Below are 20,353 nucleotides of genomic sequence, written 5' to 3' on the forward strand. Positions count from 1 at the left end.
GAGTCTTCGGTTTGATATGGGAGAGCTGGCATGGGGGAGGCTAATGCTCCATGCTGCTGCCCTGTATCTGCCAGTGTCACGACAGCTGATCTCAGCTATTCTGGGATCTTTTGGTCCCAGAGTTCTTGGATTTTGTGCCATGCCACAACCAAGCCAAATTTAAAACTGTGTATGTGTAAACCAGCAATCTTTTCCACAACAGTTAGTAGGAGACTCCTAATGAAGCCACTGTGCTCAATTACTCTCATAGATACATGTTACTAAAGTTTTCCTGTGAATAGATATTTTTTTTTCATCAGACCTTATTCTCTGTAATAGTAGCAAAACCAGAGCTCCAGGCTGAATATGTTCTTTCAAAGCTACAGGTTGCTACTGCATACTGGTATCTGTCACCCTGGTGTTTAGCTCTCTGATTACACTTCAGGTTAACACATTGATTAATCCAGACATTAGATAAAAGATAGAGTTTATTTAGGATTGAATACTCATTTGTAAATGGAATATGCTACTTATTTTCTAAAGTCCATGACATATTGGCTTTGTTACAGAATTATCCAGAACACCTGAAAAAGTGCTGAACTGTAGTTAGCCAAGACACTGTTTCCATATTACAACTTTATTATTTGACTCTTCCTAACTTTTTGCAGCCACTTAACTTCAAAGTATTTCAAGGTCTATCGCTCATTCCTAACTTTTCCATTAACCTCTTCCCATCACCCCCTAATAAATTACTACTCAGGTTCCTACAAATAAGGTATTTTCATCTCTGCTGTAATGATTTCAGGTGTGTGGTTGCCCTGTGGGATATGCTCCATTTTGTCTCCATCATGTCTCTGACACAGTAACTTGGTATTTCTTAGGGGCATTAGATTGAGCCCTGGCTTTCACAGTGTAAAAAACTGCCCAGCTTGAGTCACTGAACAGTACCAACATAGGCTATGCAAGTTTTACTTTACTCAGAGCGTAAGACAAAATGGAATCCATCACAACGGTTGGGAATAAAGCACACACAAACACCAGTGCTTTTTCCTTCAGCTTTGCTACCATGTAACGTGCCTTGGGTGCAGGAGATGTTAAAGCATCTACCATAGCATCTACAACTTCATTGCCATTTGTGCTTCCCTCACTGAGTATGCTGTTGAAAAAGTTTGCCCGCTCTTGAACATACTCTTTATTGTAAACTGCCTTTTCCTCTTCACTGAGTTCATTCCAAATCTCTTCGGCACTGACTGGTGGCTGAATTTTTGTAGAGCGTGCATAATTTCCTGGCTGAATAATACAGACCTAAAAGCAAGATGTAAAACTTATCAAGATGCAATCACTCATTCTGAATTCAATTAAATACTATAGTCAGTAAAACAGATCAAAAGCTTTCTGCAGACAGATTTCTTCCAGAAAATGCTGCTTTGTTGAAATTTTAACCTTGAAAACTTGACTGAAATGAAATATACTCCCGTGAAATGTTTAAGATTGCAGAGGTGCTTTATTCCGACTTCCTCATTTTGCTCTGATGATAATGTTCGTGTTTTGACTACTCAGCATACCTTCATAGAATGCAATAGTGCATCTTTGATTTTTATAGAATGCTTAATGGTATAAATGTTTTGACAATACTGAGACAAAGCATTTCAGTATGACTTTGATGTCTCCAAAGTAGAGTACTTTGGATTTTTCACTCACTGGCGAATCTTGCACCTGGTAATTTTTTGCCCCAATTTGGGACAAAAGGAGGATGTCAAAGAAAATTAGAAGGTCCTGGGGAAAGAAGTGCGGTTTTCCCCAAGTAGGTGTAATTAAAAGGAAAATAGGTGTTGTCAGCTAAGTACAGAGGGGACCAAAGGTCCTGGTTTAGCGCTCGCTGAAGTCATTAGCAAATTTCCACAGGCTTCTGCACATGTGGATTTAAACTGAAAGCATGCAAATCTTTTGCTGCTCTGCCTGTTTTTCTTTGCATGTGTTGTTGCTGCTGTTCTGCTAACTTCTGAGGCTTCTGGGGAATTTCAGAGCAGGCTGAGCACTCACAGTATGCACGCTTTTCCTCAGTTAGCAGCGGGCTCATTAAAACTATTTGTAGATATGCAACATTAAAAACTCTATGGCATTTAACTGACCTGATTTCTAAAGACTACAACACAAGATGAGGAAAAACGGTGCTGAGCTATGTAAGAGACCTGCAGATCTGAGAGGCGTTCTCTGCAAAGTCTGTGGTAATACAAAACCTTAATGTCTCCAATCTGCCACCCAGCCCGTCTACCAGAGGCTACCACCTGTGTGTCCGTACCAGTACATGCTTGCCTCTTGGCCTGCGTGGCAATCGGCACACTGCATACTGGAGGGCTTGAGGTGCAGGCGCTACATGTGGGGAGCAGGAAGGGATGCAGCTAAGCTCCGTCAGAGAAACAGCATGCATAGCTAGGGGCATCTTATGCTATCTCAGGTAGCTTTGTCACAGGGCATCTTTGGGAGCCCTCCCTTTGGGTGCTATTTTCAAAAGTGTTTAGTATTAACCAAACTACTGCCAATAGTAAACTTCCCACATTTGTTTTAAACAAAGGGGTTTTGAAAACTTCGGGTTTTGGAGTTGGCTAGGAAAGGAGAGATGATACTTTTTTTTTCCCTTCCTTGATTTTCTGTAGCCTTTCTAATGGCAGACACATACTTTGTTTCCTTTAGGCAGCCAGCTTGCCTGGCCAGAGTTCAGTGGGACAGAGCCATAGCTCCATCTGTTCCTTGCCACCTCTGGACGACTTTCTGCTGAAAGGACAAAGGGAACAACAGAGCAGGGGAGGGGAGCACAGGGAAGAGGGACCATGTATTCTGCAGGCTCTCTGCAGGGTAGGTTCTCAGGCAAATGCCAGCCAGTGTCTTGCATACAGTGAGAAACAGAAAAATAACTCTTACAGATATTCTGGAAATATTTGTCAGCCTGGCTCACTGTATTTTGTGCTGGGGCTATTCCAGGGGTGGGGGGAAAAATCCCAAAATGACCAGAGTAGCTAACCTGTTAAACTAAGCTCTTCCATGCATTTGAGATTATCCTCAGCTAATCGGTTGAAATCCTCATCATGCTGTGTGGTATTAGGATGTGTAAAATCACTTGCATTTTATATCATTTTATATTTATCCAAAAGGGGTAGTTAATAGATGCATAGCTGTAATTTCTTCCAATGCAAAGCTTACGAACAATGCTGTACATCTGTGTATGTAAAGAGTACACCTATGTAAATCCTCTAGGGAAGACTTTTAGTGTTTGAGAGGAGTGTTTCAGCAGTGAAGTGACTCCAAGGAAAAAACCTAGTGAAGCCACTTAGTGATCTAAGCTTCACGTTTGACTATCAGTGTTGCTTAGACAGGGCACTAAGAGCACTCTTAGAGCCTCTTAGGTTAAGGGAATAAAAACATAATTACTCTGCAAGATACTGTCTCTTGCAGTGTAGCTGTTCCCACAAAAAGAAAGGAGCTTTTAAGCACTGATGTTGTGAGATAAGAGGAAGAAAGAACCTCTCAGGTAGGTGACAAGCCCTCCTTCTTGCTGCACAGCACTCAGCGTCTGGGCTCTTTGCTCCCGCAGCCACACCAGAGAAAGTTTCAGTTACTTGGTACTGTGATGAGCTCTTCACAGAGCATGGCACTGCCCAGGCATGCCTGTCTCAGGAAGTTTCTCCACTGTAGAGGATGTGGAGAAAGGGTGGAAGTTGCAGTGTTGGCACAAAGAGAAGACATGCTATCCTACAGCTTCTCAGAACTGCAAACATCACCCAGGTCTGCTGTTCCCAGTGACTTCCAGCTGACTGATTAGCCACAGAGAAACCACCTCTTTCCAAGGGGAAGCTGCACCCATGGATTCAGCTCTGATCTTTATCTTTGTCATTTAGATGCATGGAGCTTACTTTGCACAAGAGTAGATATTATTTTGTATACACTTGTTCGTCTTCCCTTGGCCAAAATTTCCACCCCCACACTGTTGTCTGGTATTCTTTGTGCAAGTCACCTGCTTCTTTCCCCACAAAAAGCTGCATTTCAGGAGTGAAACTTCTCTCTTTCTCATATGAAGATCAATGTTAGAAATAGCAGGAAGTTTCATACAACAGCTACTTGTTACATCACTTACCCGGACACCAAACTTCTTCATTTCCAGTCTTAGAGCATCACAGAATTTTTCAATAGCTGCCTTGGTCATGGAATAAATGCCATTTCCCAGAGAAAAATAGGCAATAATGCTGGACATGAAAACAATACGTCCTGGAAAGAAAATAGTGCAAATAACATAAGTTCACTCTCAGTCTTTAACATAGAATAGATTTATCTGAGTCTTCTGAACTGCTAATAACATGGTATTTAGCATAATGCTGTTTTACTACATAGTATGACAAAGGTGGGCTGTGTAAGTGTGCAGTCCCAGCACAGAAGTGCACTCAGCTCTGTTAAGCAGAGAACTTCACAGAAAACTATTCCTTCCATCTAGTGACAGATACTGGACTGTATAAAGCATAACACACTCCCAATGTGCTGCTTATTCCTTCTGAGTCTGAGACAGGATGAAAGAGATGGAAACAAAGCAGTCCCCTAAAAACTTTAGACTGAAAAATAGTAATAAAAGACTATGCTAGTAATAGGAGAAGGACTGCAGAGGAGAGGAGCAGATGATTTTCCCTGCAGTGGATATATGACTACTAATAGCATTTTTTTCTGCGCTGATGATGTCTCTGCACTGAGACCTGGCTTACAACTGTGCATAAAATTCACCAGAGAAAGGTGACTTGACAAAATGTGTGCAGCCTTATGCTGCCTTGCTGTGATTTCCCTGATCTGTGCTGCTTTCTTGCCCTTTATAACTCTTGCAGAAAGCAGGCATGCCTTAAGTAGCAGAGATTTCTGATTTGAGGCGCTGGGCTGTCATTCATTTCCATTGGTTACTTGTAAACTTCTATCACATAGTCATACCATAGAGTAAGAAATGTGTGAATGTGGATATATAAATACCAGAGGTAAGAGAGAGAAGTGGCCTCGTCACTAACAATACAGAGAACATAATTGCACTCCTATTGCTGCCACAGATGCAGATAACGTCTGGGCCCCAGATCTGACCAAATGGGATAGGCTTGTATGGTATCAAAAGAGTATCACGGGAATGCAGTGAAATCTGATATTCTGAATTAGGTTCCCTGCCTTCCTACACAGCATCTGGAATATAATTGTCTATACAGTAACAGGAGAACAACTACCAGCTTGCTGATCAAGATGCTACATCAGCTGGCCAGCTGGAAAAGTTATGGGGAAATGTTGCTCCTCCCAAAGTAGGATGCTTAAATTCTAGGCTGGAGGGCAATACTTCCCTTTACAAGTATTAAGAATCTTGAAGTTTTTCTTGGAACAGGTGCTCATCCTAAAATGGCAGTAAGCCCCTTCCTTCAGAACACAGCTACTGGGTAAGTGATGGTAGGATAACCTCTGCCTCCTTTATCCAGTGCCTAAGTGATTTGGGGCACACACCCAGCATGTGGGACACATCACCTAACTTCTTTCTTTGCCTAAGGTAATTGAAACCCAGCTTTCCCAGATGAATTCTCTAACATCCATAATTCAAGCTTTTCATTTTGAGAAGCCACTTGCTGCCCCCAAAACCATGAGCTTTATCTGTCCTGACTGTTCCTGCAAGGAAGGAGACAGGAAACCTAGGATTCTTCCTAGAAGGTCCCTGGCCTCCTCTCCTACATAGATGGGACTTGAAAATGGAGTGTAGGCAAGGTAGCATTGACAGCCAGGAGTAAGATGCAGAGCACTCTTTTGAGATAAGGTACTACATATGTGCAGCCATCCAGACCCAAATCTTCTAAAAGTTTATGTATGTGCTTAATATCATACACACAATTAGTCCCTTTCACTTCAAAGTAACCCCTTGCAATTCCTGAAGTCAGACAAGTGCTTCTGGTGGATCAGCATCACAGTTTTAGTAGTAAGTAGGACAGCACAGAAAAAAAGTGATGCCTTCCCGTGTAATGGCCACATAACATATCCATTGTTTCACTGAGTATACGCAATAGCACATTCTTTCACAAAAACACATCCAGCTTGCAGTATTTAAAAGTTTCTTTCTTCTTGCATCAAAATATCATCAACCGAAGGCAACCAAGCAGAAAGAAGCAGAGTAGCCAAAAAGGGGATGCTTTTATCTTACCAACATTTTGTGTAACAGTGACATCTGGGGCTTCCAGATGAAACCTAGCCCTTACTGTGCTTGATGCTGTATACATACAGAATAAATCCTCACCTTAAAGAGCTTACAACTTAAATAGACAAGCTAAGCAAAACAGAGAGAAAGGAAAAGGATATCTTTTTTTCCCAGATACAGATGGGGACAGGTAGGGAACAAACTGCAAAGCAATTGAGACACGCTGCAATGCTGTAGAGAGCTATTTGAACCATTTCTTCTCAGAAGAAAGGATAAAGCCCACACTTATGGAATTCCATGCAAATGCATTTATCCTATTGGATACCCACGGCTCTGTATGGCACTGTTTCACATACTTGAAGTTTCTTGCCCAAGGTCATAGAGAGGATCTTGCTATGCCTGGAACTGGAAGCTGGATGTCTCTAGTTCACCTCTGTAGGGTCATCCTTCCCCTCCTAATTGCCAAACAGTAAAATAGTAAAGCCTAAATAATAAGTTAAGCAGGACTTTATTGGATCTTTGTGTTTTCTGATTGTGAGTCCTTAGAAATTCTTGCCTGGGCTTAATGATCTACTGTAAGCATTTTTTTCCTCTCTTTTTTGAGTCAAACACTGAGATAATTCATTATTTGTAAATAGTTTTTTCTATGTATTGTAAAGACAGAATCTCTAAGGGTATTTTTTTCCCCTTACGACTTTACCCTCTTTTCAGGATCAAGTTGCTCTTTCAGGCCACACAGAAGGAGGCTGTCATTTCAGTTCAATGAGACACAATTAAAGCTTCTTTTATAGATGCTACATTACCCTGATTATAGTAAGCTAATTATTCTACAACTCTAAATAACAGTGGATTAGCATTACCCTTGTATTTCCTTAGAAGGGGCAGAAATGCCAGGGTTGTCCTGATGCTCCCAAGGAGATTCACATCTGCAAATTTTTCATATTTCTCCATAGACAGCCACCCTGTCTCACCAAATGTTGATATTCCTGCATTGTTGACAAGTCCCCAGAAACCTACGGAAAAGAAATGTCTCAACAAGCATCTTTCACTGCAAAACAACCACCATTAGGTGACAGAACAACACCAGTGATTTGGACCCTCAGAAACAACATTTTTGTTGTGTTATCTTTTTGTCTTTTCTGCTTATAATTGCAGGCATGCTTTGTTTAATGAAGGAATGGAATCATGGCCATTATCTGGACTATATAAGTCTCAGAGCTATTTAATAATCACTCACTTTATAGTTGTCTTAAGTTATTTATGAATAACATGATCAGGGAGACTACATCTTACTGCTGATGTGGTGTACCATGATATTTTAATTACTTTAATCCCACTGTGTGCTATGAGCAGCTTTGTGAAAATTATATTAAGCAGTCTAAAGGCTGAGGGGTAATATTTTCAAAGTGCCTGACTAATTTAGGAGCCTAAGTCTTGGCTCCTTTTCCAGGATTTGAGCTTCAATTCCTCCTGAAATCAGCCAGAATCGGGTACATGGGTGCAGCATTGGGTAAAGTAACCAAGTAAGGTTAGTGGCTACAGTATTTTTTTATATATTTTGTACTCTTGGACAACTCTACTCCCCGCATAACAACAGGTTTTGGTGCTAAGGAGCCCAGCCCCCTGAAATGCAGTAAGATTCCAGCGCTGACAAGTGGAAATTTATGAGCAGCAAAGCTTGTTCTGACACAACTCTCTGCCAGAATGTGCAAACCCTTTAGCCCAAAGCCACAGAACACTTTGTGTGAGCACTGCGCAGTGCTAATAACCTCGACTGTTCAAAATGCTTTTTCACTGAAGTGTAGAGAGCTCACAGTTTGGAGCTGACATGCTGACTAAATGCTGATTAAGCCATGCTGACTTGTTCTTGCTTTCATAATGCATATCTGTAGATATACGGTAAAGCAGTGAGTGGCATAGCACTTTTGAAAACATTTGTTTCTCACCTCAAATCCTGACTGAGAGTATTTCTAGGGTGACCAGCAGTGTAACTAAGAAGTACATAGGGGTAGCCTGACTTGCACTGAAATAGCTAAGTTCGCAGCCTAGTTCTGCCAGCCTTGACAATTCTGCTTATGCTTTTTTTTTTTAAAGAAGTCTCGTATGTGTCTGACGCAAATGATTGTTTTGTCATGCCTTCTACAGGATCTCCAAGCCTAGGTTTCTGGTGAGGCAGAGTGGGTAACAGTGCCTCTATTCCTTCCTCTGGACACAGTCTGGGGCATGGGTGTGATGCCAACCCAGCTGTAGCCTCCTGTACCCATGATGGCAAAGATATTCCCAGGGGACCTTTGGTCACCCTGGTGAAGGTGCTGCAGAAACCCTTGGGCTGAACTCTTCTTTCTGATCTTCTCTGACAAAGCTACTGCAATGATTTCATGGTATCTTGGTCCTTCCAGAGCCCTGCCAAGAACTTCTAATACAGAATTTCATTCTCAACAATAGTTAAAGCTGAAATAGACCATTTTTTTAATTAGTTCGTAAAGCTTTCCTAACATATATATATATTACTTGTACTATGTAATGAAATTGGTGTTTAAACAGAGAAAGAAACAAAGTTCTTTCAGTGAATGTCTCATTTGCAGAGCAAAACACTCAAAATAGGAATTTACCACACAGAACTTGGATAACTCTGTCCTCCAAAGGGAATAAATCATTATTCAGCAATCTGTCACACAGCAATCATTGACACTGGACCTCTCTTATAACTTTAGATACAGACTGACTGCTCTTCTAGTAATGCAGCAGTTTCCTGTGTACTCACCTCTTTTCCACTGCCCCAAATGTTAGCAGACAGAGGAGAGGAAATGGACCAGAAAATTGGCGAGTGGAATTGGGCATCCTAGACTTCCCCCTGTCATTACCCTGTTGTTCCAGGCCTTTCCCTCATTCTGTGGCTTTATTTCTCCTTCTTAAAATAGAACTAGCCCCATGGGACTGACCTCCCAGTAAAATGCTTCAAGATCAATGGATTAGAGAGTCCTCTGTAAAAGCTAATTATCAACATTTTTGTATTTGCACATGATCTGCAGATGGACTGAGTAACTGCACACCCCATCTGTTTCTACTTAAGGCTGGAGGTCTCTGTACTCAGGTTTGTTTTCACATAAGCTAACTCTAATACAACACAAACCAAACCCTGGAATCACTGTAAAAGCTGTTCCCTGATCTTCTCAGTTTTACCTTTTCTAATTAAAAACAAACCCAAAAAAAGTCATTTTGTTTCTACCACTGCATCCTGCACAGCACAGCAAGAACACTTGACCTACATATCCCTGAATTCATTAGGGCTTCAGAAACGCAGCCATTAAACTTCAGACAGTTTATTTTCTTCCTCTTTCTCTAAACTGTGAAACACAGAATTTAGCTTGCAAGGCTTAAGTTTTCTCTCCAGCCATTTACCTCATGCACTTCAAAGACTCCAGGTGGTTAGTGGTGAGGGCAGCCTGTGTGTATAAACAAGCAGAGTCCACAGAATAATGGCTCCTTCTTTCTGTGCAGTGGCCAAATCAAAAGTCAAGAGGAGAAAAAACTGGCTTGAGTTAAACTGAAACCGACGTTTCTGAAGAAGAAGATTAAGTAAAACATAAAAAGAGATTTTGCTCAGGGTCTGCTCAAAACATTTTTTTGCCCTTAAGTGAAACATACTGTGTCTTAGAATATTTTGGCATTCCCAAATGGGAAATGTTCTGATATTTTCCCAAAATTTTCTTGCCACTTTGTTTAGTTGAATCTATTTGCAAAATTCTACCCAAATAACAAACACTTCATTATTTCCTTATGCCACTATTTCAGAAAATTTCCTACCTCCTGAGAAACAACCTGGCCAGCTATGTGTTCAGGGTACTTTGAATCTGCTTTGGTCTTCCTTTCCTGAAATGTTTGTGGTAAAAATTAATGCTATAAACATGTATACAAAATATATTGTATATTTGCTTAGACAAATGCAGCTCAGGTAGCCTGAGAAATATAGTCCTTAGATGGAAATCTAGAAGGACAAGGCACAATTAAGAATCAAACAGCTGAAGGAGAGAGACATCGCATTTCCTCAGAGTGTCCATGCACAGACACATTAGGAAAAAGCAGCTGTTTGATCTGGAAGGGAAAAATTACTCAGACTGTCAAAACAAAACTCAGTCCCAGCACAGTTTAGGAAGAGGGGTGTTAGACTATGCTATAGCAGGTGGGGAATAAGTAAACTGGAAGCAGAACTGGACATCGAAGAGATTTTCACTGATCCCTGTGTTGGGAAAATGGATCCCGAGGACAAAGATTAAAAGATATAGCCAGGGATCTAAAGAATCACTTTAGGAAACCTAACTTAAGATTAGGGAGGCTTTCAGAAGAACACTAGCTATCGCATAACCTCCCAGTTAATTTCTACCTCAAGACATGTTGACCAAAAGGCACATATCCAAAATCCTTACTTAGGCCCAAAAGATGCCTGATGTTTTTCCAGCAACTCTTAAAAGTCCTCCTCCTATTCAAGTCAATCAAGCTGTGTGCTTGCAAAACCTTTTGAAAATCAGTCCGTTTCTATGTAGGTGCATACATAGATAATATCTGAATTCAGCCAGATTTTCTAAACTTGAACATATATTCTTGGTATCACTGATCTTTGGAGTTTCTCATCTAAACCTGACCCCATGCAAAAATGACAGGCTCTTTTCTGAAAGATTCCAATCCAATACTAAAGGGAACTAGCCAAAGGAGAGAGAGTGTGATTTGCCGTATTCCTATTGAAAAATGAAGAAAGAGAACAAACCAATCTGTCTGTGGCAATGCAGCATGTCCATTGGTAGCAGGCCAGCTGAGACTCTTGAGTTTTAAATACGTACATCCATGAGTCACCATCCTTTGCTTGGAATATTACGCTGTAGTTGTCTCCACTGCAAGGATGAGTCCATTTGTATAGGAAGTCTGGGCTAAAATATGGTACCATGGGCCTACTGGGTGGATTCCATCAATAGGAAATCTTAATTAAGTGGAGGACAGTACTTAATAACCTTCAAGTAGGAGGTAGGACTAAAATTAATATCCCTCCCTTCCAGCTAGCTACGTCACCCACTCACAACAGGCAAGGAAAGGAAGAGAAATTCCTGTTTTAAACAGAACAGAATCAGAAAAATACTGAGGTTTGCCATAGAGTCTAAAAGAGTTGCAAATCAACGTGCTCCAAAGTCCCGGTCTACTTCATATTGGCTTTAATGTGCAAGTGCAAGAAGTTTCTTCTTTCTAAGCAAGAAAGGACTCTAAATATTTTAGAAAGTCATCTTAATGGGTGCACAAGCCATAAACACAAATAAAGAAAAAGAAAGGCATCAGAGCCAGCAGATTTTCAGGGAGGAATAGTTAGTTAGCTCTAGATAATGAGCTACATACCATGGAAATGGATTTGCCATCCTTTTCAGATTGACATAATTTCACAGTCTAGAATAAAACAAACATTTACAAGGAAACAAACTATGAAGTGGCAGAATATCCAGCTAGGTGTGTCACCAGTAGTTTGGATTTCTACTCTTGCATAACAGAGAGAGAAGACAAGGTGGAGTTTGGGTTAGTTACTTCATGGTTATGGCATAACTAGAAGGTGTAGGGAGTACTGTGTTTTATTCCTGGGATTTTATACATTTTTTGTACATTTTATGCTGAATAGTCTACTTAAAGCAACAAGTCTTTTATCTTCTTGTCTTCTCTAAGTTTACTTATCCTGGGCCCAGGAAAATGCCAGAGCACAGTATTCCTCCTTGACTTCCCTTGCCACCAGCAACTGCTGAGCGAGGCTTCTTGGACTCATTCTCCCCAGAACCAGGAAATTCTCATGCCTTTCCATGCACTGAACTGAGTCAGTGGGAGAATGTGACTCTCGCATCCAGTGGAGTCCACAATTAAGTGGTTAGGTTTTTCACTGGGTCTCTAGGCAAAAAATACAGGCTTTACAAGTGTAGAACTGCAGCCTCTTCAAACTTGGGTCTAGGTTTGAAGCAACTAAAATCTGCCAAAGAACAAGATTCAGGAGGGACTTGAGCTCTCTGAGCCTCTGTTCATCACCAGCTTCTTGTCTGGAGAGCCCTCTGTTGTAGATTGTACATTCTTCAGGACAGAGGCTCTCTTACTTTGTCTGTATACCAGGCCTAGAGCAAGAGTATGTGATGCTGACCGGGATCAACAGGCTTTATGGAAATACAAGCGGAAACAAGCATTCTGCAAGTTTGAAAGGAGGAAAACAGTGTATAGAGATGCAATAAATGTAAGAAAACATGTATTTTCATCAACTACAAGAAAAGATTTAAGATAAAGGACAAAATTTTGGCTTATCAGTCAGGTTAAGATGACTAGGAAGACAGCACATCTGCCAAAAAGCCATACTTCTCTGAGATGCACAGTCCATTGAAAGGATGATACTGTAACTGTAAAGAATAAATATTTAATCTTTACCAGGATTTACCCTGAGGTCTTTAAACACAGCTTGCAAAAAGCAATTGTTGTTTAACTGCTTTCTCTCTCTTTTGGTACATCTTCTGAGGTTTAATTTGGAATCCATAGCCTTTGCACGCTTACCATTAAACCTGGAGATTGCTGAAATGGTTTCCTTGTGACTATTTTTGGAATGATACGGGAGTGTTTTAGTGATCTGAATTTAAAAGTCCAGCATACTGATGTGACGTACTTAAAATCATTGGTACCTGAGTGAAACTGATTATAGTAAAAATGGCACAAGAAAAGAGAGGGAATAATCCCTAAGCAAACACCTAGTGATTCCCAGAGATAGATGCCTCTTCTCTGTTTCCGCAGGGAGTTGCTGAATAGAATTATCCTGTTCCGAGGGAGGGGGATGGAGCGATAGACAGAGACAGAACTGTCCAACAGTACTTACAAGCTAAAAATGACATACAGAACACTGCCAGTAACTATTTAAAGGTGGATGTTTTCACAGCTTTTAAGTAAGATAATCTATGATCTACTACAACCTTTCAGCACAATCCACTGGCTTCCTACATCAGTTTGAATTGTTTGTGCAAAAGCAGATTTTTTTTCTGCCCAGTGCTTATTTAAAACAGTCTACTGGACTCACCACCTGCTCTTTGTTCTCCTTACTACAAATATCCCAACATGTACTTGATTTTCAGTTTGGTTAGTCCTCTGCTGTAGGCCCTGGATGCTGCCATCTGTGATCCACTAGGGAAAATGTCCTAAGGTTTCACCACGGAGAGTTCCTTAACTGGTGGGACATCGAGGCACATGCTCCACTGCCCAGCCCTTGGGAACCTTTGGGTAGCAGATTAAATGTTCTGTGCAGTCACATACTTTTCTCATCTTCTAGGCACTTTCAGAACATAAATGCAATTACAAATGGTTCAGAATTCTCTTTCCTAATGAAAAAGAATTTCATTAAAAACAATCTTTGACCCAAATGTAAAAGAATTACAATTCCCATCTTTAACAAATAAATTGGTTAATATGAGAGCTAACCCTCAGTTGAATTGTTATATTGAAACTGTTTTTATAAAGTTAAAATACTGAAGAAAACACTGCTTCTATTTTCAGAGGTGCCAAGAAGGAACACTCCTACTGAAGTCTTTTGCTTAAAGACTCTACATAAGTAGAGTATCCTCACAGTTTCTTTACACCTGAGATAAAAATATTTATGCCCCTGTATTTTATAAATTATGAAGATGACTTGTGGCATTTACTCCATTAACGTCAGACATTAATATAACTCCTTTACTCCTTTTTATTTCATAAACTTAGGAGGAAGATTACTTGATAATTGGAAGTTTTCCCAAATGGCATATGTGCTATCTGGCTCTATAAAAATTACTTTTTCTTTTCTGCCTTTGCAGAATACCCTCAAAATGCTGCAGCAGAAGAGCTGACCAACAATGGAAAAAGGTTGCATAAAACGTGTGCTCTGTCTGTGCATGCCCAGCCCTGTGTCATGGGTGTGAAGGCCTGACTGAGAAGCCAGGAAAACCACTGTGCACACGTGTGCATGCCGCATTTCAACACCAGCTGTGGTCAAGTGTCTTTCCTGGCCCCTCCAGCAAGCCCTGACATCTCTAGTGTGATGTGCCTTGATCGCGAGGCATGTCCACACGCCTATGAGCAGGAAGGACAACCAGCAAGTTAGCGCTGAACTGTGAACTCCAGAGTCTACACGACAGCATGAACGCAACATTTGCACAAGCTGCCAGAATTACAGGATAAATTATCTGTAACCCAGAGTTTCAGGTGACCCAGTCCCCATCGAGCCTATAAGGGCTTGTGTGAGCCGTCTGCATTGTCTCTGCAGCTTGGGAAAGAGCCTGAGAGGGGAAGGCTCTGCCTTTTAATCAGATAAGGTCAACATCAACCATAAATACACGTACTTAATGAGCAGCGTCTAGGCTTTTTCTTACTTCGCTTCTCGTTTCATCCCCTTCCCAGCATGCTAATGAACCAGGCAGGCAGAGGCCTTGCATTTCATTGTCATTCTGCATGCTTTATTCTCCGTTTATATTCCCTCTGTGAGCAGGAACTGTTTGTCCGTAATTCTGAGGGAATCCTACTTCTGAGCCTGAGTAAGCCTGCTCTGAGCCAAGCATATCCCCCAGCATGACACTGGGTGACTCTCGCCCTGCAGCCACAGTGGGAAAGGAGGTAACTGCGGTCCTATTACCTGTGCTGTGCCACGCGTTCTGAGGGGATAACCCAAGATTTAGGTTGTCTGCAATTATTCTGCAAGCTAAAGTCTATTCATTCCCCTGGGTGTACGGTCCCCATAGGGTGTGTAATGGACAGATTTCTTTTTAAGTAACCCTTGCAGGGACTAGCTTGACAAACCTCAAGTTGTATCGAGAAGCAGCTGGTTCGGTGCGGCAGCTGCCCTCTCTGCATTTCCTTGTTTATTCACCCTGTCACAAATCATGCCCGGAAATACCTCACCTTCCCACCGCTTCCGATGCGTGCACGCTTGCTCTTCTCCGCTTTCCCTGCGGTTTCCTCCTGTGGGATACCTGCAGAGGGATCCCGGGGACCCCGCACTCGGGGATTTCCTCTTCTGGAAGAAAGGCGACGCTCACCCGGGCACGCTGAAGAGCGCACCCACTCTCTGCCGTCGGCATCTTTGGACAGGCCCCCAGTCTGCGTACCGCTTCGCCAAGCACCGACGCGGTTTTTTTAACGCAAAACAGCGTTGCTATTACTGATGGCGGTCACAGCAATTAGCACCGTTAGTGACGGCGCTCCCCAGCCACAAGCCGTGACGGTGCGGCCGACCCCCTGGGGCAGCTCCCCGTCAGGAGCCCCGGGCGAACCGAGGGGCCGTTTCGGGGCTCCGCCGGCCCCGCCGCCCCCCGCCCCGCCCGTCGGCCGCCCGGCCCGGGCCGCGCGGCAGGTGCGGCGGCGGATGTGGCCGGGGGCCGCTAACGGCCGGTAGCGGAGAGCGGGGCTCGCCCCGCCGGTCCCAAGGGCCGCCCCGCCGCCCCGCGCCGCGCCCGCCTCGCCTCACCTCGCTCGGGCAGGTGGCTGAGCACCAGCTCCTTGGCGGCCAGCACGTCGCGGGCGCGGGTGACATCGAGCCGCAGGACGCGCAGGCGGCCGGCGCCGGCGGCGGCCTCCCGCTGCAGCCGCCTCGCCCCCTCGCCGCCGGGGCAGAGGCAGCCGGCGAAGACGGTGAAGCCGAGGCGGTGGAGGCGGAGCGCCAGCAGGTGCCCGAAGCCGCTGTCGCAGCCGGTGATGAGCACGGCCCGGCCGGCCGGCTCCAGCGGCGCCGCCCCGCGCCGCCACAGCCGCCACAGCACCGGCAGCAGCAGGAGGAGAGGGGCCGCGGCCCACATGCTGCCCGCGCCGCCGCCGCGCCGTCTGGGCGGGAGGGAGGCCGCGGGGAGCGACCTGCCCGCCCGCCCCCGGGCAGCGGCGGCCCGCAGGCACCGCCCCCGCCCCGCGGCCCCCCGCGGGCTTGCGGGGGGCCCGGGGCCCGGCTTCGGCCGGGGGGGGCGGCGTCCCGGTGAAGCCCGGGGCTTGCTGGGGGTCTCTGCCCACCGGGGTGACGGGACGGGACACCTCTTTCCCCCCGCGCCTCTCGTGGCTTGTTTCGAAAAGAATAGCGCAGGCTGTAAGCGCCGTGCGGCGGCCTGTCAGCTGGATCCGCGCGGAAAAAAGGGAGCCGGGTTGTGCCGGAATCCAGCGCTGAGGTTAACCACGGACAGCCCAACCTGTCCGCTTAACCGGGTTTCCTACGGTCCCGTCGCTACAGACTGGCCACAGGGCACGAAATGAAAGCACCGCGAGTATTTCTAGATTGGCGAGATGGGCATTGCTAATACAGCTGCATTATTATGTTATGTTACAGTATTAACTTGATGTAGGGGGTTTATGGCCCAGGTCTGTGTCTGCTATGCGGTATCAAGGGTGCCTATAGACACTCCATGGTGGAGGAAGATGTCTGTTTCTTGTAGGCTAAAATGACAGTTATACATTGCTGAGCAAAGATCTCCGAGAGCTAAGATTACGGGAGAAATTTGATTAGGCAGTGTTTTCTGTGCCCTTTCTTTCATCGGAGAAACTCTCCAAGCAGCTGTTGGAAGGGATAGTATGTCTATCTGCCTCCTCTGAGTAAAATGAAATGGTTGAAAGAACCAGATGCCTTTATTAATTGCGATTTAAAGTTGGCTTGTGAAAAATACAAAGGGGCCGGAGTCATTCATTGACATATACACAGCAGCAGAGGAAGCAGCAGGACTTAACATGCACAAGGGTGGTCCTAAATATTTGCTTAACCTGCATCACTGTAGCTCCACTGTCAGCCTTGTGCACTTTTAGTAGTTTGTCTTAAATAGCCCCTGTATCTAGCTGTGGCAGAGAGGTTTCAGAACCGGTTGTACCCTGCTGCCCATGAGTGTCCAGAAATGGCACTGGTCCCTGGAATCAGCTATGTTTCACACTTGTGTAGGGATCCCTTTGCACTGACATAGAGTGTTTTGAATGACATTCTAAGGAGAAAGGGAATAATTCTTGTTTAAAATCTCTTTTCCATGGGCTGAGGCATTCATGTGTCTTTATTCTTGTCAGCTGCCCATCTGTCTAGATTTCCTTTAGCTTTAAATTCTTCAGTGCCCTCTCTTCTGCACTGCTCAGGTCTCCTGTAGGCATTGCATAATAGGACTTAAAGCCTCAAGTGGCTTGGAAAAGGAGGTTATGCTTTGCTGCTGGGAGACAAAGTAGGAAGTGGAATGGTTAAACCCAAAAGAAGATACCCAGATACTTGTCCTCAGTAGGATTTATTTGATCATGCTGCATCACATGGGGAGATACTGCCCTTTTTTAGCCTTCAAAAGATCACTCAGTCTTCTGCAACTACATGAGTCACAAAGCTTTGTCTTTACATTTAAAAAATATTATGCAACCCTCGAAATCATGAGAGTTGATAACAGCCTGTCCTCCAGCCAGCTTCCCTGTCTCATTCCCTACAGCATAAAAAGATAGGCAGGGATTCCAGATTCACCTCCTCCACGCCTCCTACCCACCTCTCCACGTCTGCCAGTCTCTACTCTCTCAGCTTTCGTGTCCCGTTAATAATACGAAGATCACAGGCAGTGACAAAACCATTCTCCCGAAGAATAAAAGGTGACCCAACTAACCTCTGAATCTTATGCTGTCTCTATTCCAAATAAACTTCAAAAGATATTAAAAAATATGGCACACAAATGTGGCACACTCCCATCTGAGAAGAGGAGCAGTATGTTGTCAGAGCAACAGAATAATTTAGCTTGAAACTTATACATTAGAACTGTGTCCTTCACAGTTAGAAACAACTTCATGACTACCTAGTCCAGAAAATGAGGCCACTTGGGTCTACAGTGCAGACTATGTGCAGTAGAATTTCTCTGTTTGTTGGAATGATTTTCCTCTGGGTTTACATTATTCCATTCCTAACTCACATACATACATGTATGTCAACGTACCTCATATGTCATTCAAGTCAGCTGTGGTTTTCCTGTAGCAAGTTTAAGCAAAGGTCTGGATTTTCAGGAAGGAGGTGAGGAGGCTGGTAATGATGAGTATATGAAGAAGTCTGCACCTAGAACATGCCCAGGGATCTTCCACTTTTCCTGAGAGCCTTTCTGGGAACAGCAGCCTCTGAAACTTATGCTTAAACCTTTTCTCTAGGTCACCCAGTATGTTTCACAGTGTGAAAGGTTTGCTTTTTGCAAAAGTTGGCAAAAAGTTTGCCATCCATTGTGTCTTGTTGGCTCAGACCCCAGACCATTTAGCTTGCCTCTTGCTATTGTGCAGTGAATAGCACAGCATGCTGCTGACCTTAGCTAGGACTTTTTAATACTGGTACAGTGAAAATTATGCTTATCTAACAGAAAGAAACATGAAACTCATCTTGACCAGCCCATCTGGATAGAATTTCAGCAAAATACATTCCTGCCTTCTAATGCTAACACGCAAATGACACTGCTTGCTGCAACTATCCAAAAAGCTGAAATCGAATCTGCTTCTGCAAGCAAGCATTTCAGGACTGGGAAAACTAGCTTTCCAGGAAGAAAATTAAAATAGTATATTTTCGGTGCAGTTAGACAGCCAAAGACATTCTGAACAGAAATGCTTGCAGTTTTTAGACCTGGCAAGCTGTGCGTCCTAGTTCAGGACTCAGCCAGTGAATGCTCTGCTGTGGTGTCAAAGGAAGGGAGCCAACTGAAGGTTGTCATTGCATGTAATTAGATAGGAGCAGTTGCACGTGGGTTGTGCATGGGGAATATCAAGTCTTTGAAGACTAAGCAGGATGTCTGGTTCTGTATAGTGTGATGAGCTGTATTAAAATCTTATTGCATATTTTTAAAAACCCTGGACTCAGTTGACAAAACAGATTTAGGATGCCACGTGTATTGCTCAGTGTGTCATAAAAGGGAGATGGCTTCCTTTTAAAGGGCAAGGCAGGAATATCTCTACCTGTGAAATATTTTCAAATACTTGTCACTATGTACAATGTCCAGTCTATTCCAGAGATGAAGTCTTCCATTTGTCAGAAGTTATTTTATCATATCCCTAGGATTAAGTCCTTTCTGGCAGTATTGGAGTAGTAGCAAATAAACAAAGGGAGATGGGAGGGAAATTCTCTTAGAAGCAGGAAAATCCACCTTCTCCTCTAACCTGAAGTGACTGATCCTCTTTAAACTGGAACACCCCTGGCTCAGGGACAGATATGTCACGGTTCAGCTGGTGTATCCTTGTGCATGGGCAGTGTGGAAAGTGAAAAGCCACCCTATACCTTCCAATTACTATATTCCAGAAACAAACAAAAAAAATTAAACACTGTTTTGTCTCATTTCCAACTTGCAAGACAAATGTTGGATGATTCTGACTTGAAAATGTACCGGAAAATGACCCAAAGGGAGTAAAAATGCTTAGACTGCTTCTCCACACAGACTAATACCTATTTCTATCATGGAAGGATTACTGCAGTGTAGCAAATTGAGAGCTTCAAGTGGAGGTGGAGGATAAGGATGGGGGGAGATCAAGTTTCCTTTTCTTCCTGGTGACCAGAGCTAGACAGTGCTGAAATCAAAGTGGTTTTCTTTTCACCTTAGCCATGCAATGCGGACGTAGTTAGATTCATCAGGTAGACTGTTTTGAACCTGAGGGTTACTGAAAAAGAGGCACAACATTATGAGATTAGGATTTATCTCTGGTTAAAAGTTAATTCAGTTTGAGAAAAAGCATGTGTTTAAACACAGTGGCTCTTCCCGAGCATCTCCATATGATGAAAAGCCCTTACTGTTGGACTGTTGGGAAATTCCAGTGGCGTCAAAGTAGGTACAAAATCAATTCAATGGTGATAAACTGATCCAGCATAAGCATTAGCAAATTTTAGAAGAATTTTACCCAAGCCCTAAATATCCCACTCCAAATCTGCCCAGAATTAACTTTCAGTAATTCTGAAATTTTGATTACTATTGTATAATAAGTGCCTGAAAAAGCAGAGAACACATTTATATTGATTTGACTGCAAATTCTCAAAATGCAAGAGGTGGAAACGTGAAACCTGACTCAAGTTGCTATATTCTAAAAGATCGGTAATAAAATACCAGGACCCTCCCTCTTTTCCGAGGGCATAGCTCACCCCTGTAAGGACAGGGTTCTCATGAAAGCACCAGGGTCCATTAGCAATTTTTAAGCTAGCTCTGATTGTTT

General features: G+C 43.4%; 1 protein-coding gene across 1 annotated transcript; it reads right to left on the reverse strand.

Annotated features, from left to right (window-relative positions):
• Nucleotides 1-449: 449 nt before the first annotated feature.
• LOC138686127 (D-beta-hydroxybutyrate dehydrogenase, mitochondrial-like) lies at nt 450-16,078 on the reverse strand. The gene is made up of 4 exons (XM_069787577.1): nt 15,663-16,078; nt 7,033-7,185; nt 4,112-4,242; nt 450-1,284 (listed from the first exon to the last, which is right to left on the reverse strand). Exons 1-4 carry the CDS (start codon nt 15,988-15,990, stop codon nt 937-939), a joined length of 960 nt encoding a protein of 319 aa, XP_069643678.1. The 5' UTR covers nt 15,991-16,078; the 3' UTR covers nt 450-936.
• Between the last annotated feature and the right edge of the window lie 4,275 nt (nt 16,079-20,353).

This window comes from Haliaeetus albicilla, chromosome 7 (assembly GCF_947461875.1).
Source record: "Haliaeetus albicilla chromosome 7, bHalAlb1.1, whole genome shotgun sequence".
Classification (NCBI taxonomy): Eukaryota; Metazoa; Chordata; class Aves; order Accipitriformes; family Accipitridae; genus Haliaeetus; species Haliaeetus albicilla.